Source organism: Polyodon spathula, chromosome 4 (assembly GCF_017654505.1).
Source record: "Polyodon spathula isolate WHYD16114869_AA chromosome 4, ASM1765450v1, whole genome shotgun sequence".
In the NCBI taxonomy this organism is placed as follows: Eukaryota; Metazoa; Chordata; class Actinopteri; order Acipenseriformes; family Polyodontidae; genus Polyodon; species Polyodon spathula.
Genome location: NC_054537.1, coordinates 67,149,878 through 67,171,249, shown reverse-complemented (window position 1 = coordinate 67,171,249; position 21,372 = coordinate 67,149,878). Strand labels below are relative to the sequence as shown.

The window sequence follows — 21,372 nt, the reverse complement described above, 5'->3', positions numbered from 1 at the left end:
GGAAATCAGTCAATTGAAATAAATTCATTAGGCCCTAATCTATGGATTTCACATGACTGGGAATACAGATATGCATCTGTTGGTCACAGATACCTTTAAAAAAAAAAAAAAAAAAAAAAAAAAAAAGGTAGGGGTGTGATGCAGTGAGGTTAAAGACACTGCTAAACCCTGTGTATAAGACAAGGTAATAGTGACCTTCCAAGTGATTTGCTCCTTCTTTTTTTTTGGCTTTACAGTGATTTAAGATTTCTTGTTTTTATTATTATTTTTTTTTTTTATTATTTTCTGTCACCATTTTTGGCATTTTACATCTTTTGATTAAGCAAAACATTTTCCTTTCATCAACAAAGTGGAACAATTGTAAACTGAAACAGAGACAGCAGGAATGTGTGTACGTTGGTGTAGAAATTTACATTTGCAAACAATTTCTTGAATATATTTGACCAGGTTAAAACCCACTGAACAAATGATCAAATTTATTCAAACTAGATTAACCATTTGTGCTTGGAAATACAAGGAACTGTTTTCCATTATAATTAAAAACATATATTGCAAAATAAAGTTAAACATTAAACAACTGATTTGGGGATATGTTTCTTTTAAAATGCAAATGTGCACTGATGAAGGCACTAGCTGAAACGTATGTAATTTTTTGAATGCATGTTTATGGATGAAATGTGACAACAGTGGATGCTTGCAGCAACTCATTCTTCTGGGTGACGATCCTGAGTTTGCTCCCTTAAACTCATCAGTCCCAAAAGAGAGTTAACAGTAGTTTAGACAAAGGTTCTGACAAAGAAGTCTTTTTGTCTGAATGTTTTCTCTTTGCCTGTCCTTGTCCCTTGCAGAGTCTTTGATGTTCTGCTCAAAGTAATAATGCGGGCAATGTGGTTTGCTGGGGGGTTCCACTGGATGACTGTGAAGGGACGTCAGGCGCTGCCCACGGAGGCTCCGATCCTGACGCTTGCGCCGCATTCCTCTTACTTCGACGCAATTCCTGTCACCATGACCATGGCCTCTATCGTAATGAAGGCGGAAAGCAAGGATATTCCAGTTTGGGGAAGTAAGTAAATGCACTGTGTGTTTTTTTTTTTTTTTATTTATTTTTTTAAGAAATATTAGGGAAAACTTGAGGCAGGACCAGTATTGGCATGTGAAAAAGGAGAGCGCTGGCTGCTGCTCCAACCCTGTGTCTCATAACAGAGGCCACTAAGTTTCTGAAGAGTTCTATGATGATAAAGTACATGGGAGAGATTATGTATGTGTTCTACTACTAATAGCAATGTTAATAATCATTTTTACATTTTTTTTTCCCCAGAAGGCACTTTTTTAACTGACTCATTTTCAAAGTGGTCTTTTGGTGCTTTCTTTGCAGAATAAAAGTTTTTGGAGTCAAATACAGCATGGTATAAAATTAGCAAGAACAAACATTGTTGGAATAGTTTCTTGACAGCTTTCTACAGTTAAAGCTGATACTTTAAAGTTGATCCCTAGTATTTTATGGGCACAACCATTCACTCAAACCCTGTATTATGTCTACAGTAGGTGTTTTCACACCAGTGCATTAGTGATTTTTCTGCTAAAGGTTTACAGTTATCACACATACAGTATGAAATTCATCATTGCAAATTATTTAAGGTTACAAAACGTGCTTTAAAAAAATTTTTTTAAAAAAGATGGTGGATATTTGCTAATTCTTTGAAATGTGTATTTAATTTTTAAAAAGCACACAAATGGTAGCTCATTTGGTTTTGCACTTTTTTTTATACTGCCCATTTTGTATTATATACTCACTGAATTCATTCTTATAACAAAGAAAAAATAGTACGATTTAACAAAACCTGTTGAGACGGTAGCTTATGCCTATTCGTTTTAGTATTTGCTGTTGCTGATTCTGTGTTGGTTCAGTCCTTTTATTCGAAGTAGTCAAACTTGTCAAACCAGTGCAGACAATTTTAGATTGTAGCCTGGAGGACATACAGAAGAACCATTTTGGTTTCCTTCTAGAGTAGGTCAGAATTGGAAGCTTTAGTATCACAATGTGTATAACTGTGTGCTGCCAGGTTTGAGCTCATTGTGTTACATACTGTAGAAGTAAAAGGCACCTGCTGTAAAGTAGTCTTTGGCTGTGCAAACACTTTTAAATGTGTAATTTAGCCACGTAAAGCCATGTAAGAAGCACACAAGCTTTCACAGCTAGTGAGAAAAGACAGACAATGCAGTGACAGTGATGTAGCAAACAGTGGGGCATCTTGGGAATTCTCTTTTGCCTACATTTCAGATGCTGCAGTCTGCAATAATGCTTTTTGATTTTTAAATTGTCTAGTAGAAAGCCTCACCTCTTTGAAAATTGGCCTAGATAAAAGGCAAACATGATTAAATTCACCAAACAGTGCTCCAAGTAAGCTATTTATTTCTGGAGCCTGAGAGCTGCTATTTTTTTCTTTATACACGGTCACCTAAAAAATACAGCAGTTGCCTATTAATGCATATATCACATTACAGATATATCACATTACAGATAATTGCAGTTATAAAATACAATTAAGTCAATAGTACCGGTAAGTGAGAGCAGAATCAAGTAAGAGAAAATAAAGACAGTAAATTATGTTTGAGAGCGATGTCGACTAAGAGCAGTTAAACGTATAGTAAAAATATTTTCTTATAAGAGCAATTCTCGTTAACACTAGAACCGCTGGATTTTCGAACTTTACCACATGGGTCATTTTGACCATACATCATATCAAACATTTGCATAGCAAGAAACACTGTATTTAAACGGAAAATGAAACATAAAAGGTTTATTTTCAAAATGAGCGCATATACAGTACGACTACAAACAACAACAGTGAAAAAATATAATAAAATACACCTTTCAAAAGAAACGCGTATGTATATGTGCCAATGTACAGGTATAAACGAGTATATGTACACACAAAACTATAAAACTGAAATCATTGTTTCTACTACATAAAAATAAAATATAACACTACTTCCGGTATGATGGCTGCATTGTACAATATGGAGGAGCGTACGCGTCTGCCAGCTGATTGCCCGCATCCAGGAGCATTGTAAACACAGACGCAGTTCCATTGAACACTGTTGTGTAAACACGTGTACACTGGTACATACAAATCTGTAAAACCGAAATATTTTTTTCTAAATGTAATTGTGACAAAGTGCCCGCCCCTGTGTATATTATCTGTTATGTGTTGCGTGTGGTGTGTTTAAATGTTGGTGTATAGACATTGGTACACGGGATATAAACGGGTCTGTGTAACACGAGTGTTTAAAGTGTTTATGTGTATTTAGGCACGAGGATTGCACAGCACTTCATGTGCAAGTAAAATGTAGTAATATATGAGCACGGGGAATTGCACTTTTTATTAATTCACGTGCAGTTGTACCGAGACTCCAATTGAATGATTGATTACCAGCCAACGATTACCAGGTGATGATTGGTAATCGGCCAACAGAAACTAGATCCAGATGGTTTCGTGACCTTGAGTCTAGAAATAAGACTGAGGCCACCCTCTTCCTAATTTTAAAATAAATACAATGTCCTAAGGTTCTCCTTTTCTACAACAGTAGCCAAATGCCCAATTGGAATGTTATTTTGCAACCCCCTTAACAGTCAAGGGGACTGAAGATCAACAAGCGACCCCCATTCCTGCTGCCAAGCCAACCACCTCTTTGCATCTGCTGAACAAAATTACTGAGTGAAGATGCCTATGGCTGATGTCTGAATGGCCCTGTCAGCCTTCTGATCAGTAGTGGTCATGGAAATGTGATAAGCTGAACTATCCCCACCCACTGGAGTGGAAATTCCATCACATCACTCCTGTGGGCCCCCAGCCAAGATCATCAACCCCGCTCAAAAGGATTAACATCACATTTGCTTGAATCTCCCTGTACTACAGTAGTGATTTTAATTGGTGAGCCACTGGGGATACCTACATATCGGTATGTTTCCACATTACAAACATGGATATGAAAAGCTACCAAAACTCCTGGTTTGTTAAAATTTATTAAGAGTTTAATTTTAATTTAAAGTTTAATTTTCTGCTCCTGTCAGAATAAGACCAAAACCATGTGCAGGTCTGTGATCTACTTTCTACTGTATCTGATGAAAAATGGTTCATTATTACACAGCTTCAAATTCTTATTGATTGTCATATAAGCTTTGAAACTCTACAGCAAAAGAAATCCCAAAAAAACAATTAGTTTCAAGTAAAAACATGTTTCTGTATTGGGATTTTGGCTGAAAATGTTAAACACAAAAACAAGGATAGCTCTGTGAGCACAAAGGGAAAACACAGGTGTAAGATGAAAAGAATACTTATATTTTAAACTTGTGTAGTGCTGCAGACATTAATTGCTTGTAAAAAAAAAAAAAAAAAAAAAAGAGTGAATTTACTATAGCATCTTGCCAACAACTTTCTTTTTACCAGAAACCTTTTAATCAGCATTTGGTTTATTAACTGTTTTATTCAAAAATAATTTTAAACGGCAGTGAAGTTTAGCTTTGAAGTTCCTTCATTCTTTATCATGCGATATGCAATCTAAACAATAATATGTTTTGCATATTTGTGAATGAAGGACATTTTTCAACCTCTGGGTTTTCATTACTTCACAGACTGATTTAACTTTTGTATTAAGTCATCAGAACCCCTTTACTGAAATACAACCTTGTCTTTAGTTTCACACCATCAGTTGTCTTGTATGTCATGTCAGTAAGAGGACCGTGTCAGTATAAGGGTAACAGCAGCCACAGTTTGAGATTGTTACACAGGCACAGGATACAGTATAGGGTTAGAGAGTATTTATTTCAGCCTGCCTACTTCTGAAGCTCAGCTATGACTAAATATTGATCAAATGGATAGAGGCATAACCTCATGTACTGTGTCTCCACACTTGCATTTTAATTGTACTGTATCTAGAGAATTTTGCAGAAACTTGGTATGGACCTTGCTTAGAATAATATATTGAGGGTCATAGAGAGACAAGATCGTCAGGGACTGTTTTTCCTCACCAGACCCTCCTGGCCCGGTGCCCATTGCGCTCAAAGTTGACACCTACACGAGCCACTATGGAGATCTTGGATGAAAAGAGGCAAATGGCTTAGTAATGGAATCAGAGAGCGCCCATTGACTGTTGTGGGGATTGCTGTGTTGACATTCTAATTGGGAGTAGGGGGGAGGAAGTTATTAAGGGTTTTCTTGTTTGTGCTAAAATAGTGGTCCAAAGCTCAGCAGACTAGCAAGGTATTCATAGTCCTATTACTGTTTTGCTGCTTAACCACCAAGCAGACTGTCGCAGAGGATTTTCGTCTGAATTGTTTACCTGAAATTGACTTGACATGACCTTTTCAGTTTTGTACAGCAGTGTTTTACAGCTACAGCTTCTGTTTTTATGTAACATTGCTGTGTACGTTATGCTGCCACTTCAACTGCTTGTAGCACATAAACTGTTTTGTGATATGGAAAAAAATTGTACTTCCACTTTGTGGTTGTATAACTTTATGGTTTTAGCAACATGAACATATTTGTTACACATGTTTATTTTATGACTCTCTGGGAGAAGTTTGGTCATGGATACAGAAAAAAATAAACCCTTTTCTGCTATTATCAGCTAAATAAAAAAGTACTTTGTCGCTGTTCACTGTATTTCAGAAAATGTTAGATATGTTATTAAAACATACTTTAATGTTGAAATGCGAAATAAAAGAAAAAAGGAAAGAAGTCGCTGTCTTTTTTTCGAGTATAGTTTATTGAAGATAAAAGTTCTGAGTTGCAAAGTTACAACCAGACATCTTAAAGGTTACATGGTGACAACAGTTTGCAGGTATCCTCTTTCCAAGCACGGATCACAGCAATACAAAGAACATTTCAGTATTCTCAGTTTAATTGCAATCTCTCAATGGCATCATGATTTTTCCTTAAACCAATCAGAAAAAGACACAAATCTCTTATCACTTGGTTACTTGTCCATTTGACCTAACCTCAGCTTCAAAGCATCTGGTTCAATCCAGTTTCTCTTTGAAGTAGCTGATTTTTATAACCCTCATGAAATCAACTGTAATTTCCTAAGAAAACCTGTTTTATTTCTAGTTTGTACTTCCTAAGTAGGAATTTAACCAGAATCTGACTTAATCTTTAACCCATTCTGTGAGTTGTATTTTAAGACCAAAAATCCATTTATATCTAAATAAAATGTTCCAACATTTAAAAATACAGCCACTACTTTTTTCACATATATATTTTACTAACCATTCTATCAGTAGTGAAATTTCCCTTATTTTTTGCCCTGTGAAAGGTTGTGTTCACAATTTGTACTTTATATATCACTAGGGTTCAGAGTAAACTACTGTGCGTAGTGTCTTAAGCTTTTCTTGATGTACTAGAAACTCTCTGTCCTTCCATGGTCTTTACAGTGCCTGCCTATGCTTCACCAGGCTTTCACTATGCTTTATTATACATTACTATGCTTATACTATGGTGAACTTCTATTGGATGTAGTCTTCCTAGAGAGATAGTAGCAGTACCTTCCTCTTAAACTAATTAGCATTTCTGTTTTCTTTTTTCTTTAGCCTTGATCAAGTACATTCGTCCAGTGTTTGTCTCCCGTTCAGATCAGGATTCCCGGAAAAAAACTGTAGAAGAGATAAAGAGGAGAGCTCATTCAGAAGGAAAATGGCCTCAGGTACGGTATGATCCAGATATACCAGCTGACACACAAAGTTTAAATAAGTTACATTAATTAAATGTAGAGGTGTTAACTTAAACATAATCAAGCTTTCTAAAAGTCTGCAGCCTTTTCTTGAGTGACACACTTGGTTGTTACGCCCCAATAGGTCTGTGACTGATCAATAATTGCAACATGCTTAGAGTGGTCATTTAAATGCCCCTATTGTTTTTTGACTTCTTAAATGCACACTGGTAACTAAGCCTTTCAAGTTCTAGACATTAAAACCTTTATATGTTTTTGTTTTCTAGTTCCACAAATGTACATGATTTAGCTCCTGATAATGCCTCCAAGACCATAAATTAAATGTTGGCTGAAACAGGGAAGCAGGCTATGGCAAGAACGAGGGTTGCAATTGATCAAAAGTAATGGAAGAGCTACAGCAAAAAATGGGCACTTATAAAAGTGGTTCTGGTTACAGTAAATCAGTTTCTGAATCCTATAAAGCATTTTAGTGCTGTAATCAGTGCTTTACCTCTGTTGTGTGTCCCCGTGTCCTTACAACCAGCAGAAGTGCATCTAACAGTCTTATTTTATTTATTCTAGATAATGATATTCCCTGAGGGAACTTGCACTAACAGGTCCTGTCTGATCACATTCAAGCCTGGTATGTATATTGCGGCTTTCTGCTGATACAGTAGATTGGCAAAAGCAACGGCATAGCGTGGTATGTCTATGAACTCATCCCGCACAGGCTTCTGTGTGTTTTAGCTCAACCACTGTATGAGGCATTATCCCTGGAACATCCTGCATGAAAGAACTTGGTGATCTAATTATTGGACAACATTCAAGTAGCCACCCAGATATTACTTTAATTCTTTCTGGGATGCTTTTATACTGTTACTCAATTGATGTCTGTCCATCAGACAATTGTTATTATTTTTATTATTATTATTGGAGCTGAGCTGACAACTGTAGGTGTTGAGGTCCTGTAACAAAGTGCCCGCCCCTGTGTATATTATCTGTTATGTGTTGCGTGTGGTGTGTTTAAATGTTGGTGTATAGACATTGGTACACGGGATATAAACGGGTCTGTGTAACACGAGTGTTTAAAAATGTATATGTGTATTTAGGCACGAGGATTGCACAGCACTTCACGTGCAAGTAAAATGTAGTAATATGTGAGCACGGGGAATTGCACTTTATTAATTCACGTGCTGGGATTCAAGTGAATAATTAATTGGTAATTGAATCCCAGCACAATAGTATATATAGATGCACGTTGGCACATACTGGGGTTGGGTGTTCGGTGAGCGGAGAACGGGATTGGAGACGGAGGAAATAAGCAGTAGCAGTAATAGTAATAATAATGATAAGAGGAGAAAGTATCCGCTCACCGTGTATGTCAGTGTCTGTGCGTGCACCGTTTTGTTAAGTTTAGTCTGTTTTCGTTTGTCTATTTATTTTGGCGTAGAGTGCCGTGTCCTGTGTTTTTCGTGTTTGTGTAAACCTTTTATTTGGTATTAAACCGGCGCCAACAGGCGTCTTCATCACTTCATTTCATCCGTCCTGTGTTTTGTGTATTTCATTCCTTTTCCTGGCTCTGACGCCGCCCACTTCGGCCGTCTCTGTGACACGTGGTGTCCTGCGTGGGATAACAGCGCCTCCAAGCGTCAGACCAGGAGAGGTGTTTTGTCAAAAAAAAAAAAAAAAAAAAACCACAGCAACAACAAAAAAAAAAAAAAATAAAACATGGAAGGCTGGGACTGGAGAGATGGCTGCCAGGACCTGGAGGAGTTCCTCGGTGGTCTGGAGGACCAGGGCTGGTGCCTTGCCTGTGGGGAGTTTGGGCACCCGGTGGTGCGCTGCCCCTACCAGGAAGGAGAGGAGGAACTGCCGCAGGAGAGGAAGGTGAGGAGGTGGCAGAGAAGGGGAAAGGGGAAGAGGAAGGCAGAGGTCCCACCGCTGTCTCCACAGCCGCACCAGTCTCCTGCAAGGGAGGAAGAGCCGCACCAGTCCCCTGCAAGTGAGGGAGAGCCGCACCAGTCCCCTGTATCAAGGGGAGACTACACACCGCTCCCACCTCCACCACCAGGAGACTACACGCCGCTCCTACCTCCACCGGCAGGCGCAGAGCAGCAGGAGCTGCCTCTGCCTCCGCCACCTCCACCGGCAGGCGCAGAGCAGCAGGAGCTGCCTCTGCCTCCGCCACCTCCACCGGCAGGCGCAGAGCAGCAGGAGCAGGGAGCAGCTGCCTCTGCCTCCGCCACCTCCACCGGCAGGCGCAGAGCAGCAGGAGCTGCCTCTGCCTCCGCCACCTCCACCGGCAGGAGGAGAGCAGCAGGAGCTGCCTCTGCCTCCGCCACCTCCACCGGGGGGGAGAGCAGCAGGAGCTGCCTCTGCCTCCGCCACCTCCACCGGCAGGGGGAGAGCAGCAGGAGCTGCCTCTGCCTCCGCCACCTCCACCGGCAGGGGGAGAGCAGCAGGAGCTGCCTCTGCCTCCGCCACCTCCACCGGCAGGGGCAGAGCAGCAGGAGCTGCCTCTGCCTCCGCCACCTCCACCGGCAGGGGGAGAGCAGCAGGAGCTGCCTCTGCCTCCGCCACCTCCACCGGCAGGAGCAGAGCTGCAGGAGCCCTCTGCCTCCGCCACCAGCAGAGGGTGAATGCCTGCTGGGTCCCTGTCCACCAGCAGAGGGTGAATGCCTGCTGGGTCCCTGTCCACCAGCAGAGGGTGAATGCCTGCTGGGTCCCTGTCCACCAGCAGAGGGTGAATGCCTGCTGGTATCACTTCCCCCACCAGCAGAGGGTGAATGCCTGCTGGTATCACTTCCCCCACCAGCAGAGGGTGAATGCCTGCTGGTATCACTTCCCCCACCAGCAGAGGGTGAATGCCTGCTGGTATCACTTCCCCCACCAGCAGAGGGTGAATGCCTGCTGGTATCACTTCCCCCACCAGCAGAGGGTGAATGCCTGCTGGGTCCCTGTCCACCAGCAGAGGGTGAATGCCTGCTGGGTCCCTGTCCACCAGCAGAGGGTGAATGCCTGCTGGGTCCCTGTCCACCAGCAGAGGGTGAATGCCTGCTGGTATCACTTCCCCCACCAGCAGAGGGTGAATGCCTGCTGGTATCACTTCCCCCACCAGCAGAGGGTGAATGCCTGCTGGTATCACTTCCCCCACCATCACGAGGAGAGGAGCTGGAGCTTCCTCTGCCTCCACCTCCATCAGGGGGAGAGGAGCAGGAGCTGCCTCTCCCTGCACCAGAAGGACCAGGACTAGATGCTGGCGGTCCTCAGCAGCCCTTGCATAGGCTGCTGAGGGAAGCACGGGGAAGAACCTCCCGGCTGCAGTGGCCGAAAAGAGGGCCAACACCCGCACCCCAGCTTGTCCTGACTGCCAGCCTCGCTTCGCCCAAGGATGCCAGCCTCGCTTCGCCCAAGGATGCCAGCCTCGCTTCGCCCAAGGATGCCAGCCTCGCTTCGCCCAAGGATGCCTCCTCGCTTCGCCCAAGGATGCCAGCCTCGCTTCGCCCAAGGATGCCTCTGCATCGCCTGGGGTTGCCCGCCGCTCTGCATCGCCTGGGGTTGCCCGCCGCTCTGCATCGCCTGGGGTTGCCCGCCGCTCTGCATCGCCTGGGGTTGCCCGCCGCTCTGCATCGCCTGGGGTTGCCCGCCGCTCCGCATCACAGCCGGAAGTACTGTGGCCGGAACCCCACGAAGGGGAGCTGCCGGCCACGAAGAAGGGGGAGGAGGTCTGGAGACCGCCAACCTCAGCAGCAGTTTCGCTGCCGGAGGAGGGGGAGGAGGTCTGGAGACCGCCAAACCCCAGCAGCAGTTTCGCCGCCGGAGATCGTGGGGGAGGTCCGGAGACCTGCTCCCTCTGCAGTTTCTTCCCTGCAGGAAGAACGGTGGTTGAAGCCCCACCAAGGGGAGCTGCCGGCGCCGAAGGAGGGGGAAGGTCAGGAGACCACACCCCAAGCAGCCTTTCCGCTGCTAGGACTACCCTGGCAGGAGAATGCTACCCTGCTGACAGCATTACGACCTGTGGGCCCCTGGAAGCCTCTGGTCCTGGCCAAGGACTTTGGGCGGGACTTTTGGGCTTTTAAGGGGGGAGGTGGCCATTGAGGCCATGTGTGCTTTGCACAGGAGGGGGTATATGTAACAAAGTGCCCGCCCCTGTGTATATTATCTGTTATGTGTTGCGTGTGGTGTGTTTAAATGTTGGTGTATAGACATTGGTACACGGGATATAAACGGGTCTGTGTAACACGAGTGTTTAAAAATGTATATGTGTATTTAGGCACGAGGATTGCACAGCACTTCACGTGCAAGTAAAATGTAGTAATATGTGAGCACGGGGAATTGCACTTTATTAATTCACGTGCTGGGATTCAAGTGAATAATTAATTGGTAATTGAATCCCAGCACAATAGTATATATAGATGCACGTTGGCACATACTGGGGTTGGGTGTTCGGTGAGCGGAGAACGGGATTGGAGACGGAGGAAATAAGCAGTAGCAGTAATAGTAATAATAATGATAAGAGGAGAAAGTATCCGCTCACCGTGTATGTCAGTGTCTGTGCGTGCACCGTTTTGTTAAGTTTAGTCTGTTTTCGTTTGTCTATTTATTTTGGCGTAGAGTGCCGTGTCCTGTGTTTTTCGTGTTTGTGTAAACCTTTTATTTGGTATTAAACCGGCGCCAACAGGCGTCTTCATCACTTCATTTCATCCGTCCTGTGTTTTGTGTATTTCATTCCTTTTCCTGGCTCTGACGCCGCCCACTTCGGCCGTCTCTGTGACAGGTCCACAATACATAGAAATGTGTTCTACGTTACGTTGGGGTGTGTAAGGATTATTTTGTAAACTGATCTTCTAGGCATTCAGAGCTGTTTGTTTATTCGATCCCTTACGAGTTTGTTGTGCTGTGGTTCCACTCTGAACTGCCTGTGCAAGTATCCCCATAGAGTGTGCTTCAGGTTCGTAGGCAGGCCTCTGGAACCATCGTAATTTACATTGTTTGCCCACTCATGATACCGTTCAGTTGGAATGAGCTCCCTGAACAACAATGCAGCGTATCTTTCCACTCCTCCTCGGCTCAAGACATGGATTTCCACTTCCTTTTCCAGGCTAATGCTGTTTATTACAATGTCTGGCAGAACGGTGGCACTGCATAGTACCTGGTTTTGCACGGTGTTCGGTAAAGGGGCAGGTATGACAGCCACAATGGGATCTTGGGTGAAATGCACTGAGTCTTCTTTTAAGAAAGTACTGTCATGCCCAAGGTATGCAACACACTCTTCTGGTACATGCGTTCAAGGAATTCTCTTCCAACTTTGGTAGCAGATCTGACTGCTTCCTGCAGATGTACAATTTGCCACTTCAGGCTGTAATGCTTCTCTGTTGTTTTTCGTTCTGCAGCACAGACTTTTTCAGAATAGAGTTCTTTGCCGGCTGAGCTGGTACAATGTGGGTTCGCTGCTGCAGAGGTAAAATGCGGTCGGGCGGTTGTGATGAAGGGAGCAGTGCGATGACATTTGCCTGTGTACAAAAATAAAACGTATTTTAGTGCAGTCAGTAGCATACACTTTCCAAATAGCACAAGCTTGAAAGGGAATTTAATGTTTAAAATTGAGTTATTATTTTGGAGTTGAAGTAGCCCAATACAACCTGAGCACAATATTTAGCCTACATATTTTATTGTTTTTAATATCTTTTAAAAATGTTGTACCACACAAGCATTAATGTGTTGTTTGTTTGTCTGTGTTCCAGGACCCCTTGTAAATGAGGCCTCAGTCTCAATGGGTAAATTTCCTGGTAAAAAAAACACAGAATTTGTAGTCTGTAACATTGTACCTTTGGCTTAGTGACAAGCTTCCTCTTTTTATCTGGATGGCAGCTTTCATTGTTTCAAAGCTTCATTTTTCTTTTCTTCTGAACGTCATTTTTGATCTGCTGTCTCTCCAACTCCACTTTTGATTTAGTGAGTTTATCGGCATCTGGTAAAATAAAAAGTACAAGAGAGATTAATGAATTGCATCAGTACATAACAAAAAATGAGAGTTTCCGAGTATTAAACAATAAAAAAAAAAAAAAAAAAAAAAAAACTTCATAATTTTCACTGGAAAAGTTTCCTTTTCTTACCTTCTTTCGGAGAACCATGTTGCTGCCCTGCTTCAGTGTTCCAACATATCTTTAGTCAAGATGATGTCAGTCTTGTTCGGTTCATATCCAGTGTCGGACATTTTTACCCTGAATATCTCTTTACAGTCTCAATGACAGTTTTAGATAGAAGATTAGCCAACTAATGAGTCATAATGGAACTTCTAATGTGGAAATATAAAAAATGTGTAATATAATGTGTTTAAAAAAAAAAAACATCGACACTTGGGCTACAGTTAATATTGAATGATGCAATTGCCAAGCGCTGGTTTGTGTATCAAATAAAAGCTCAACTGTCAACATTAAAGTTTAATTACTTTGGATGTACACATGATAGACGCAAACTGTAAACTGTGCAAGAAACTTATATCTCCCAAACTTATATCCAAATGATTATTATTTTATTTCGTTTTTTTTAAATGCAAAAACAAAACAATTGCTTTGCATGTTTGGTTTGGCCAAGTTCATAATATTGCTACTGGATCATAAAGAAAATACTGCTGCATAAGGATTGCCTTTCTACCACAGAATATGTTCTTAAATAAATCGCTTGAGAGAGAGGTGGCTTATAAACAGCAAGTACAAACCTTTCTTGTCATGTTTATTTTAAGTTAAAGCTGCCAGATGTCCTGGGAAAATATAAATCAAATTTGTGTTTTTACATGTCAAATGGTAGGCTACCCCCAGTGTTGTTTTATTAGCTATTACTGATATAAACAAATATTTGTGGAATGGTTTTAGTAGCTTACCATATATTTTTGTTTTCTTAAAAAAAAAAACTTTCTTTTTATAATAACTAGAAGAATGTAAAACCACCTTCACGTGCATAATGCATGTATCCATTTCTTAAGAAAAAGCATGCTTTAACTTATTGATATATGTTACTGTACAGTTTTATTTATTTTAGGCTATTGCCTTATACAAAAGAGTTTACTAGAAGTTAGCTTTGCCCTTTTGTTATTTGTTAGTTTTAGCACGTGACCTCAACCTTCTATTAGTCTATAGTCAAAGAAGTATCTAACTAGGTATTACCCTGTAGCGGTCAGAAAGACGCTGAACAAGCCACCGTGACAACGCACCGTAAAACACACAGAATCACGTTGTTGGGGAAATCATAATGACTGCACCTGTATCTACAGGGTTCCTCTACAGTTAGAAGTATCCTCCCTGTGACCTTGACATCCGATAATATGGCTGATGTAGTGCAGTAATGAGAATTTAGGTTTCCTGATAAGCGACCAAAGTGTTTGAGATGCATTTTTTACAGTTGGTATGCAAGTCTGCAGCATATATTCAGGGTTCATCTGAGTCTCACTCTTAAGTGAATCATCCTTTGTTCTGCTGCTCCAATATTGAGTTATCAGTTTTCTTTTAATCTGCCTTTGACTTTGAAATTGGTTTGAAGTTGAGTCCCAGATCCTAAGTCCTGAGACTGAGCAGTCTTCATTCAATCTTACTGTATAAATATAAAGTAGGTGGAGCAGTTCACAGATCACATCGTCATATGATTTGAATGCATTGAGCCAGGCTGTTCAGTCCCAGTACTTATAATTCCTTAGACATGCTCAAACTCATTATTGGAGAAATATAACCCAGAATCACTCAGAATAATTACAAACACCATATAGTAAGGAGTCCCATGAGGTTCCAATGTGATTTCCAAAGGCATATGTTAACATGCATCAGTAAGGACTGAAGGGCTGAAGAAAGAATAAAAAGTGTCCCCTGCTCAGTGATTAGCTGACTTTAGTGGTAACAGGAAATACTACCTAGGTACAGCAGAGGCAGACTGATCCACCGGAAGCTTTGCTGTTGTAAGCTGGCAAAGTAATTTATTTCATTGTCCCAAGGGTTTCATTCATCATATGTGGCGTTAATTGGGTGTTTGAAATATGTTATACAGGAATAAAAACGTGAACGCAAAATCTGTCTAACAGTTATCTTTTTGCCTATCCCTTTGTCTCGTTTTTCAGCATTTTAAAGGCTTTTAGTTCTGAAAAGTACCCTTCTCGCATATATGTTTCTTTTGCATGAATAATAATGCGTGGTGTTATGTTTTGTAAATCAGTTTAGTTCTTTTGTTATTGAAACACTGATCCTTCTGTTATCTTAAATGCATTCTCCTTGTACAGTCTGTATCCATACAGTGTGGTCTACAGGCTGGATTGTGTGAGCTGTCTTTAACAATTTGTAATGTTGTTTTCTGTTAGTGAATAATACTGTTCTTTTTATTATGTACATTCAGTTAAACCTGTTTGTGTAAATTGCCACATTGCTCAAGGTCCAAGTTAAACAGTTGAACTATAAGTTTGGATGCTTGGTTTATTATTGGAAGCAATTTGTTATTGAAATCTGAGAATTCAGATACTTGTAATTGTGTACCTGGGTTATGCAACCCTCAAGGGTGTTTGAGGGCAGCACATGTGGCCCTTAGGTAGGCTGAGGTTTCTCACCCCTGGTGTCTTTTAAGTGTCAGAATGGGAAGGGATACTATTGTATCTTGTTTGCTAAAATTTAAGAGTACACTGTAACCCACAGTATAAATATTGCATATATTGTAGCACAGGTTTGTGTGTATATGTGCATGTAAACATAGGTGACTTTTCTGAACATAGAAAATACCAGGCTTAAAGAAACACACACTTTAAAGGAGGGAGAGAGAGGGAGGGAGAGGGAGAGAGAGAGAGAGAGAGGTAGAGGGAGAGAGAGAGAGAGAGAGAGAGAGAGAGAGAGAGAGAGAGAGAGAGAGGGAGAGAGAGAGAGAGAGAGTAAACTGAGCTGCAGCGTTCATTCACACACACAGCTTCACAAACTCCTCTACACACCAACCATAATTATTCTTATACATTTAACAGCACAGCTCACGTACCTTCACCAGCTATCACCAACTTTAATCATAGTCCTTTTTTCTCAAATACCACCCGTACCTGGAGCCTAATTAATAATGTAATCACTTATTTAATTGTCAGCTCCAGCCACATTCCAACAAGATAATTGTCTGCTTACAAATGAACATAGGGGCAGGCATATATTTCTTTGACCTAAAAAAAAAAAAAGGCCAGTTTTGTCACTTTACTAACATTTAAGACAAGGAGGACATGGTTTTCTCAGAGTGTTTAGATTGTTTGAAAACACCATACATATGTGTAAGATAAGCCATTGCCTCCCCACACATCTGCAACAGTGCAGTTTCAGATTAAAAGGCTGCCACAGTTGATTTATTCAGTGGTCAGCATAAGCAAGACCTATCAATATTGCCACAGCTATGTCAGTTTAGACTGGCCTGATAATGGGCTTTTGTGCACCAGGGATTAGACTGTGAACCCATTGTCAGCTGTTGGTTAGGGTTTTCTGTCACCCTGATTCAGAGGGTGATTGAGAACCAAAACTTAATGGCAAGGCTTACATGTAGCATGAAAGTTTCTTGTGATACTATCACACTTTGATGATGTTATGAACATGCCATGTAAATGACACAAGACAACCTAAGCTTGCAGGCAGTATGTGTAAAACTGCAACTGTACTGCACAGTATGCCATTGGGAGCAAAATGTGTTTTTTTGTTGGGTGATGGGCGATACATGTATGTTGCTCTGTCAAAACCCTAAAATGTGAAAGGATTAGGAGAACCGAAATATAGCACTACAGAATTTTCTGGCGGAGAACTTGTCATTCACATGACAATTGCATGAGAAAATCTCATAAACCAGGGACATTTAAAAGAGCAGAGATTAAACATACAGTGGCTTGCGAAAGTATTGACCCCCCTTGGCATTTTTCCTATTTTGCTGCCATTTCATGTAATGGACACAAAATAGTCCAAATTGGTGAAGTGAAATGAAAAAAATAACTTGTTTCAAAAAATTCTAAAAAATAAATAACGGAAAAGTGGTGTGTGCATATGTATTCACTCCCTTTACTATTAAGCCTCTAAATAAGATCTGGTGCAACCAATTACCTTCAGAAGTCACGTAATTAGTTAAATAAAGTCCACCTGTGTGCAATCTAAGTGTCACATGATCTGTCACATGATCTCAGTATATATACACCTGTTCTGAAAGGCCCCAGAGTCTGCAACACCACTAAGCAAGGGGCACCACCAAGCAAGCGGCACCATGAAGACCAAGGAGCTCTCCAGATAGGTCAGGGACAAAGTTGTGGAGAAGTACAGATCAGGGTTGGGTTATAAAAAAATATCCGAAACTTTGAACATCCCATGGAGCACCATTAAAGCCATTATTAAAAAATGGAAAGAATATGGCACCACAACAAACCTGGCAAGAGAGGGCCGCCCACCAAAACTCACGGACCAGGCAAGGAAGGCATTAATCAGAGAGCCAACAAAGAGACCAAAGATAACCCTGAAGGAGCTGCAAAGCTCCACAGCGGAGATTGGAGTATCTGTCCATAAGACCACTTTAAGCCGTACACTCCACAAAGGTGGGCTTTACGGAAGAGTGGCCAGAAAAAAGCCATTGCTTAAAGAAAAAAATAAGCAAACACGTTTGGTGTTTGCCAAAAGGCATGAGGGAGACTCCCCAAACATATGGAAGAAGGTACTCTGGTCAGATGAGACTAAAATTGAGCTTTTTGGCCATCAAGGAAAACGCTATGTCTGGCGCAAAACCCAACACCTCTCATCACCCCAAGAACACCATCCCCACAGTGAAGCATGGTGGTGGCAGCATCATGCTGTGGGGATGTTTTTCATCGGCAGGGACTGGGAAACTGGTCAGAATTGAAGGAATGATGGATGGTGCTAAATACAGGGACATTCTTGAGGGAAACCTGTTTCAGTCTTCCAAAGATTTGAGACTGGGATGGAGGTTCACCTTCCAGCAGGACAATGACTCTAAGCATACTGCTAAAGCAACACTTGAGTGGTTTAAGGGGAAACATTTAAATGTATTGGAATGGCCTAGTCAAAGCCCAGACCTCAATCCAATTGAGAATCTGTGGTATGACTTAAAGATTGCTGTACACCAGCGGAACCCATCCAACTTGAAGGAGCTGGAGCAGTTTTGCCTTGAAGAATGGGCAAAAATCCCAGTGGCTAGATGTGCCAAGCTTATAGATACATACCCCAAGAGACTTGCAGCTGTAATTGCTGCAAAAGGTGGCTCTACAAAGTATTGACTTTGGGGGAGGTGAATACTTATGCACGCTCAAGTTTTCTGTTTTTTTTTGTCTTATTTCTTGTTTGTTTCACATTAAAAAATATTTTGCATCTTCAAAGTGGTAGGCATGTTGTGTAAATCAAATGATACAAACCCCCAAAAAATCTATTTTAATTCCAGGTTGTAAGGCAACAAAATAGGAAAAATGCCAAGGGGGGTCAATACTTTCGCAAGCCACTGTAAGTGTGTATTACGTTTGTCGTTTTAAAAGTGGTTTAAACCTTTTCTTCGAGGTCTGCTATAAAGTGCATTTTTACAGTAATAAAAAAGTATATTTAGTTCAATTGCCTACAATGAGCTACAACTTGATTCTTTTTTCTGCTTGGTGTGACTACAATAGGAACTCTCATACAGTTTCTGATTGGTGTGGAGTATTCCATTTTGGAAAAGTCTGCTAGGCCTGTGCTAGAAAGGACAATATGTTAACTCTAAGGTTGAATTGTCATTTTATACATTAATACTCTGTCTACTTGTTCTAGTTATGGGCCGAGGCACTGTTATTATAACAAACTTAGCAGTTCTTCGCAGTTGGCATTTTAAAAAGATGTAATTTTTTTTTTGTCTTTAGGGGCATTTATTCCTGCCGTCCCTGTGCAGCCTGTGGTACTCCGTTATCCCAACAAAATGGTAAGATCCTCCCCACAGTACAAGCTGCAGAGCAGGTGCACTGAAGATTTATTAAGGGAACAATTGCAGGGCTTGCTGTTTTCTATAAGCAGGTGAAACATTTAAAAACAATAATGCTGGATTAGATCACGCAAGCAGATTTAAATTTCTCAGCCAGGCGAGAGCAACTTGCATGGCAGTGTTTTATAGATTTTGCTAGTGTGGGTAAAACTGACACTACAGACACACTTTGCAGAAGACAGGCACATACCTCAGTGAAGAAGCAATAATTTTGTTTTAAAAATAAATAAATAAATCCAATCAGCAATAACATTATATAGTGATAAATGTAATTAGTTAGGACTACATGCTAAATGTATTTGAAACTCATGATTAGTGCATATGAACACAGCAAGGCAAGATGCAAATAAGTTTATTTAATTCTGTGTCATAACCATTATAATGTGTTATCTCTAATAGACGCTCCCTGGTGTTATGTGTTTACAAAAAATAGCTACTTTTAATAAAGACAGCAACGGGACTTATTAGGTTTAGGGGTGTGTTGTTGAATTTGGTTGCAGTAGCAGCAGCAAAACTATTTCAATTTTGTAAACATAAAATAAAAAAATGTAACCTGTTGGGTAATAGATATAACAGACAGTAATCTTTATACGTCATAGTGAAAAAATAAATGCAATACAATGTATTCTAGACTTCTCAGGATCTTTCAGCCAATCAAAGCGCACCTCTCACCTTTCAGTTTGTATTGTGCTGAATTCTCAATACATGGGCATATATCAACATGAATTATTAAATAAATTTTTGGGAATTTGACGACATTAAAGATGCACACAGTTATCAGTGAATGATAGTTGTAACGGATAATATAAGACACAAGGTTGGGAAAAAAACTCACAGAAATCACAGTTGCAGTTCTATAAACCATGACAGGGTCGTTATTTTGCTTACCACGACTGCAGCTTTAGAATATTATTAATATATATCAGAACGCTGTTCCAGCTGAACACCTGGTGCCAGTTCTGGCTCCAAAGCGCAGGTGTTCACCTTTTTAAATATGCTTACAATAAAAATTGATGACAGGCTAGTGAAATGTGTACTTGTATAAAAGAAGATCTTCCCATGGTTACGAAGGTCAATCCAAAGTGCAACATGTACACTCTCCTGAAGAAAAACTAAGTTTTAGAAAGTGGACGATTGCAATAACATGAAAACAGTGTGTGTTGGGTGTATTGCAGTAATGTTTCTTATGTTTTTAGACTTTAGAGGGGCATCATCTATCTTTGTTTTTGCAGCAGATTGGGACACAGAATGCAAACGGATTTTGGACGTCAGGGGGCGAGCTCAGTCTGTTAGTCTTGGCTTGGTCTATGTAATTGTAGTTGGGATTATTATGCCAATCGCTGGAACATAACAGAACATCTAAGTAATGTCACACTTTTTACATATATTTACTATAGTACTTTTATATAGAAAAATCCTTTTTACTGTCACACTTACATTTACGTACGTGGCTGTAACATATACTAATTGTTAATTGTGATAAAGAATGGATTATAATAAAAACTAAATTGAGTTTTCAAAATCAGAGAGCAAGTGCTCAGGGGTAATTAGCCATGGTTCTGAATTTAATGACTTTATGGTAGTGTGTAATGCAAAAGTGTGACATGCTCCTCTTAGCAAAACCCATTGGTGTAAATGTGGAGGAAGTGGAGCGGGGGGGTCTATTTTTATATTTTACAGGACAGCCTAATGATTTAAATTAAAACTTTAAAAAGCTTTTTCTTCAGAATGTGTGATTTTTGAGAGCCACTTAACCGATGTTACTCCAATAATTATGATGTTCACAAAGAGAGCTTTACACTGTTAAAATTTATTTGGAAAATGTTTATTTGCTTGTTTACCTGAAATAGCCTTCCTTTAAGGGATTTATAAATTGAAAAGAATCCTGTAACTTTTGTTTCATTCCGTTCCGCAGGGTATGTGTTTATTTAACACAAATTATAATATATGCTTTTAGTATCAGTGGATGTGAAATGTAAGCTGCCTGTAGTAAATATACAGTATAAAGACACAGATCTGGCTCAAATCATATACAGCAGCAATAATGCATTAAAAATGACCAAACTATTGTTCATTAAATTAATAAAACAAATTCCTGTATGGATAGAGGCCATCTTGAAACAGTTGTCCCTGAAATGAGTTTGGTAAAAGTGTTTTAAACAGATATTCCTACTTTTTAATTTCAGGATACAATCACATGGACATGGCAGGGGCCTGGAGCGTAAGTACATGTTTATTGGTACTTTAGTTTCTAATCTTTTGAAGACGAACTGCAGAAGTACTTGGCGAGTTAGCAATCTCATAGTACAAACAAAGCCGAGTTAGTAACCTCATAATACAAACAGAGTCCTCCACTTAATTAGTCTGGCCTCTTTCCCAGTTTTATATTTGTTTAATACACTGAACAAAATATACATAAGCGGTTTTTAAAAAAATAAATAAATGAATAAATAAAAGTGAGAATCTGACCTGTAATTGGGGCTGTAGCATGGTTATTTATTTACAGTAAAGAACTGCAGTGTTTATTGTGCTTGGATATATGCTGTTTTCTTTACTTAAATGCAGTTTAATATATGATAGGCCATAGAGATACTGTTGTATGCCGCTTAGGGAATTTGTGAATAAGCTCATTATTTGAGAAAAAATCATTTTAAAGTTGCTTTCTCT

General features: G+C 40.5%; 1 protein-coding gene across 1 annotated transcript in view; it reads left to right on the top strand.

Moving 5' to 3' along the window:
- Positions 1-21,372, top strand: part of lpcat1 (lysophosphatidylcholine acyltransferase 1) — a 94,701-nt gene that overhangs the window by 59,775 nt on the left and 13,554 nt on the right. The window contains exons 3-7 of the mRNA XM_041248443.1: positions 849-1,063; positions 6,590-6,702; positions 7,291-7,351; positions 18,587-18,645; positions 20,892-20,926. Coding sequence (XP_041104377.1) covers positions 849-1,063; positions 6,590-6,702; positions 7,291-7,351; positions 18,587-18,645; positions 20,892-20,926 — 483 coding nt within the window. The remainder of the gene's footprint in view (positions 1-848; positions 1,064-6,589; positions 6,703-7,290; positions 7,352-18,586; positions 18,646-20,891; positions 20,927-21,372) is intronic.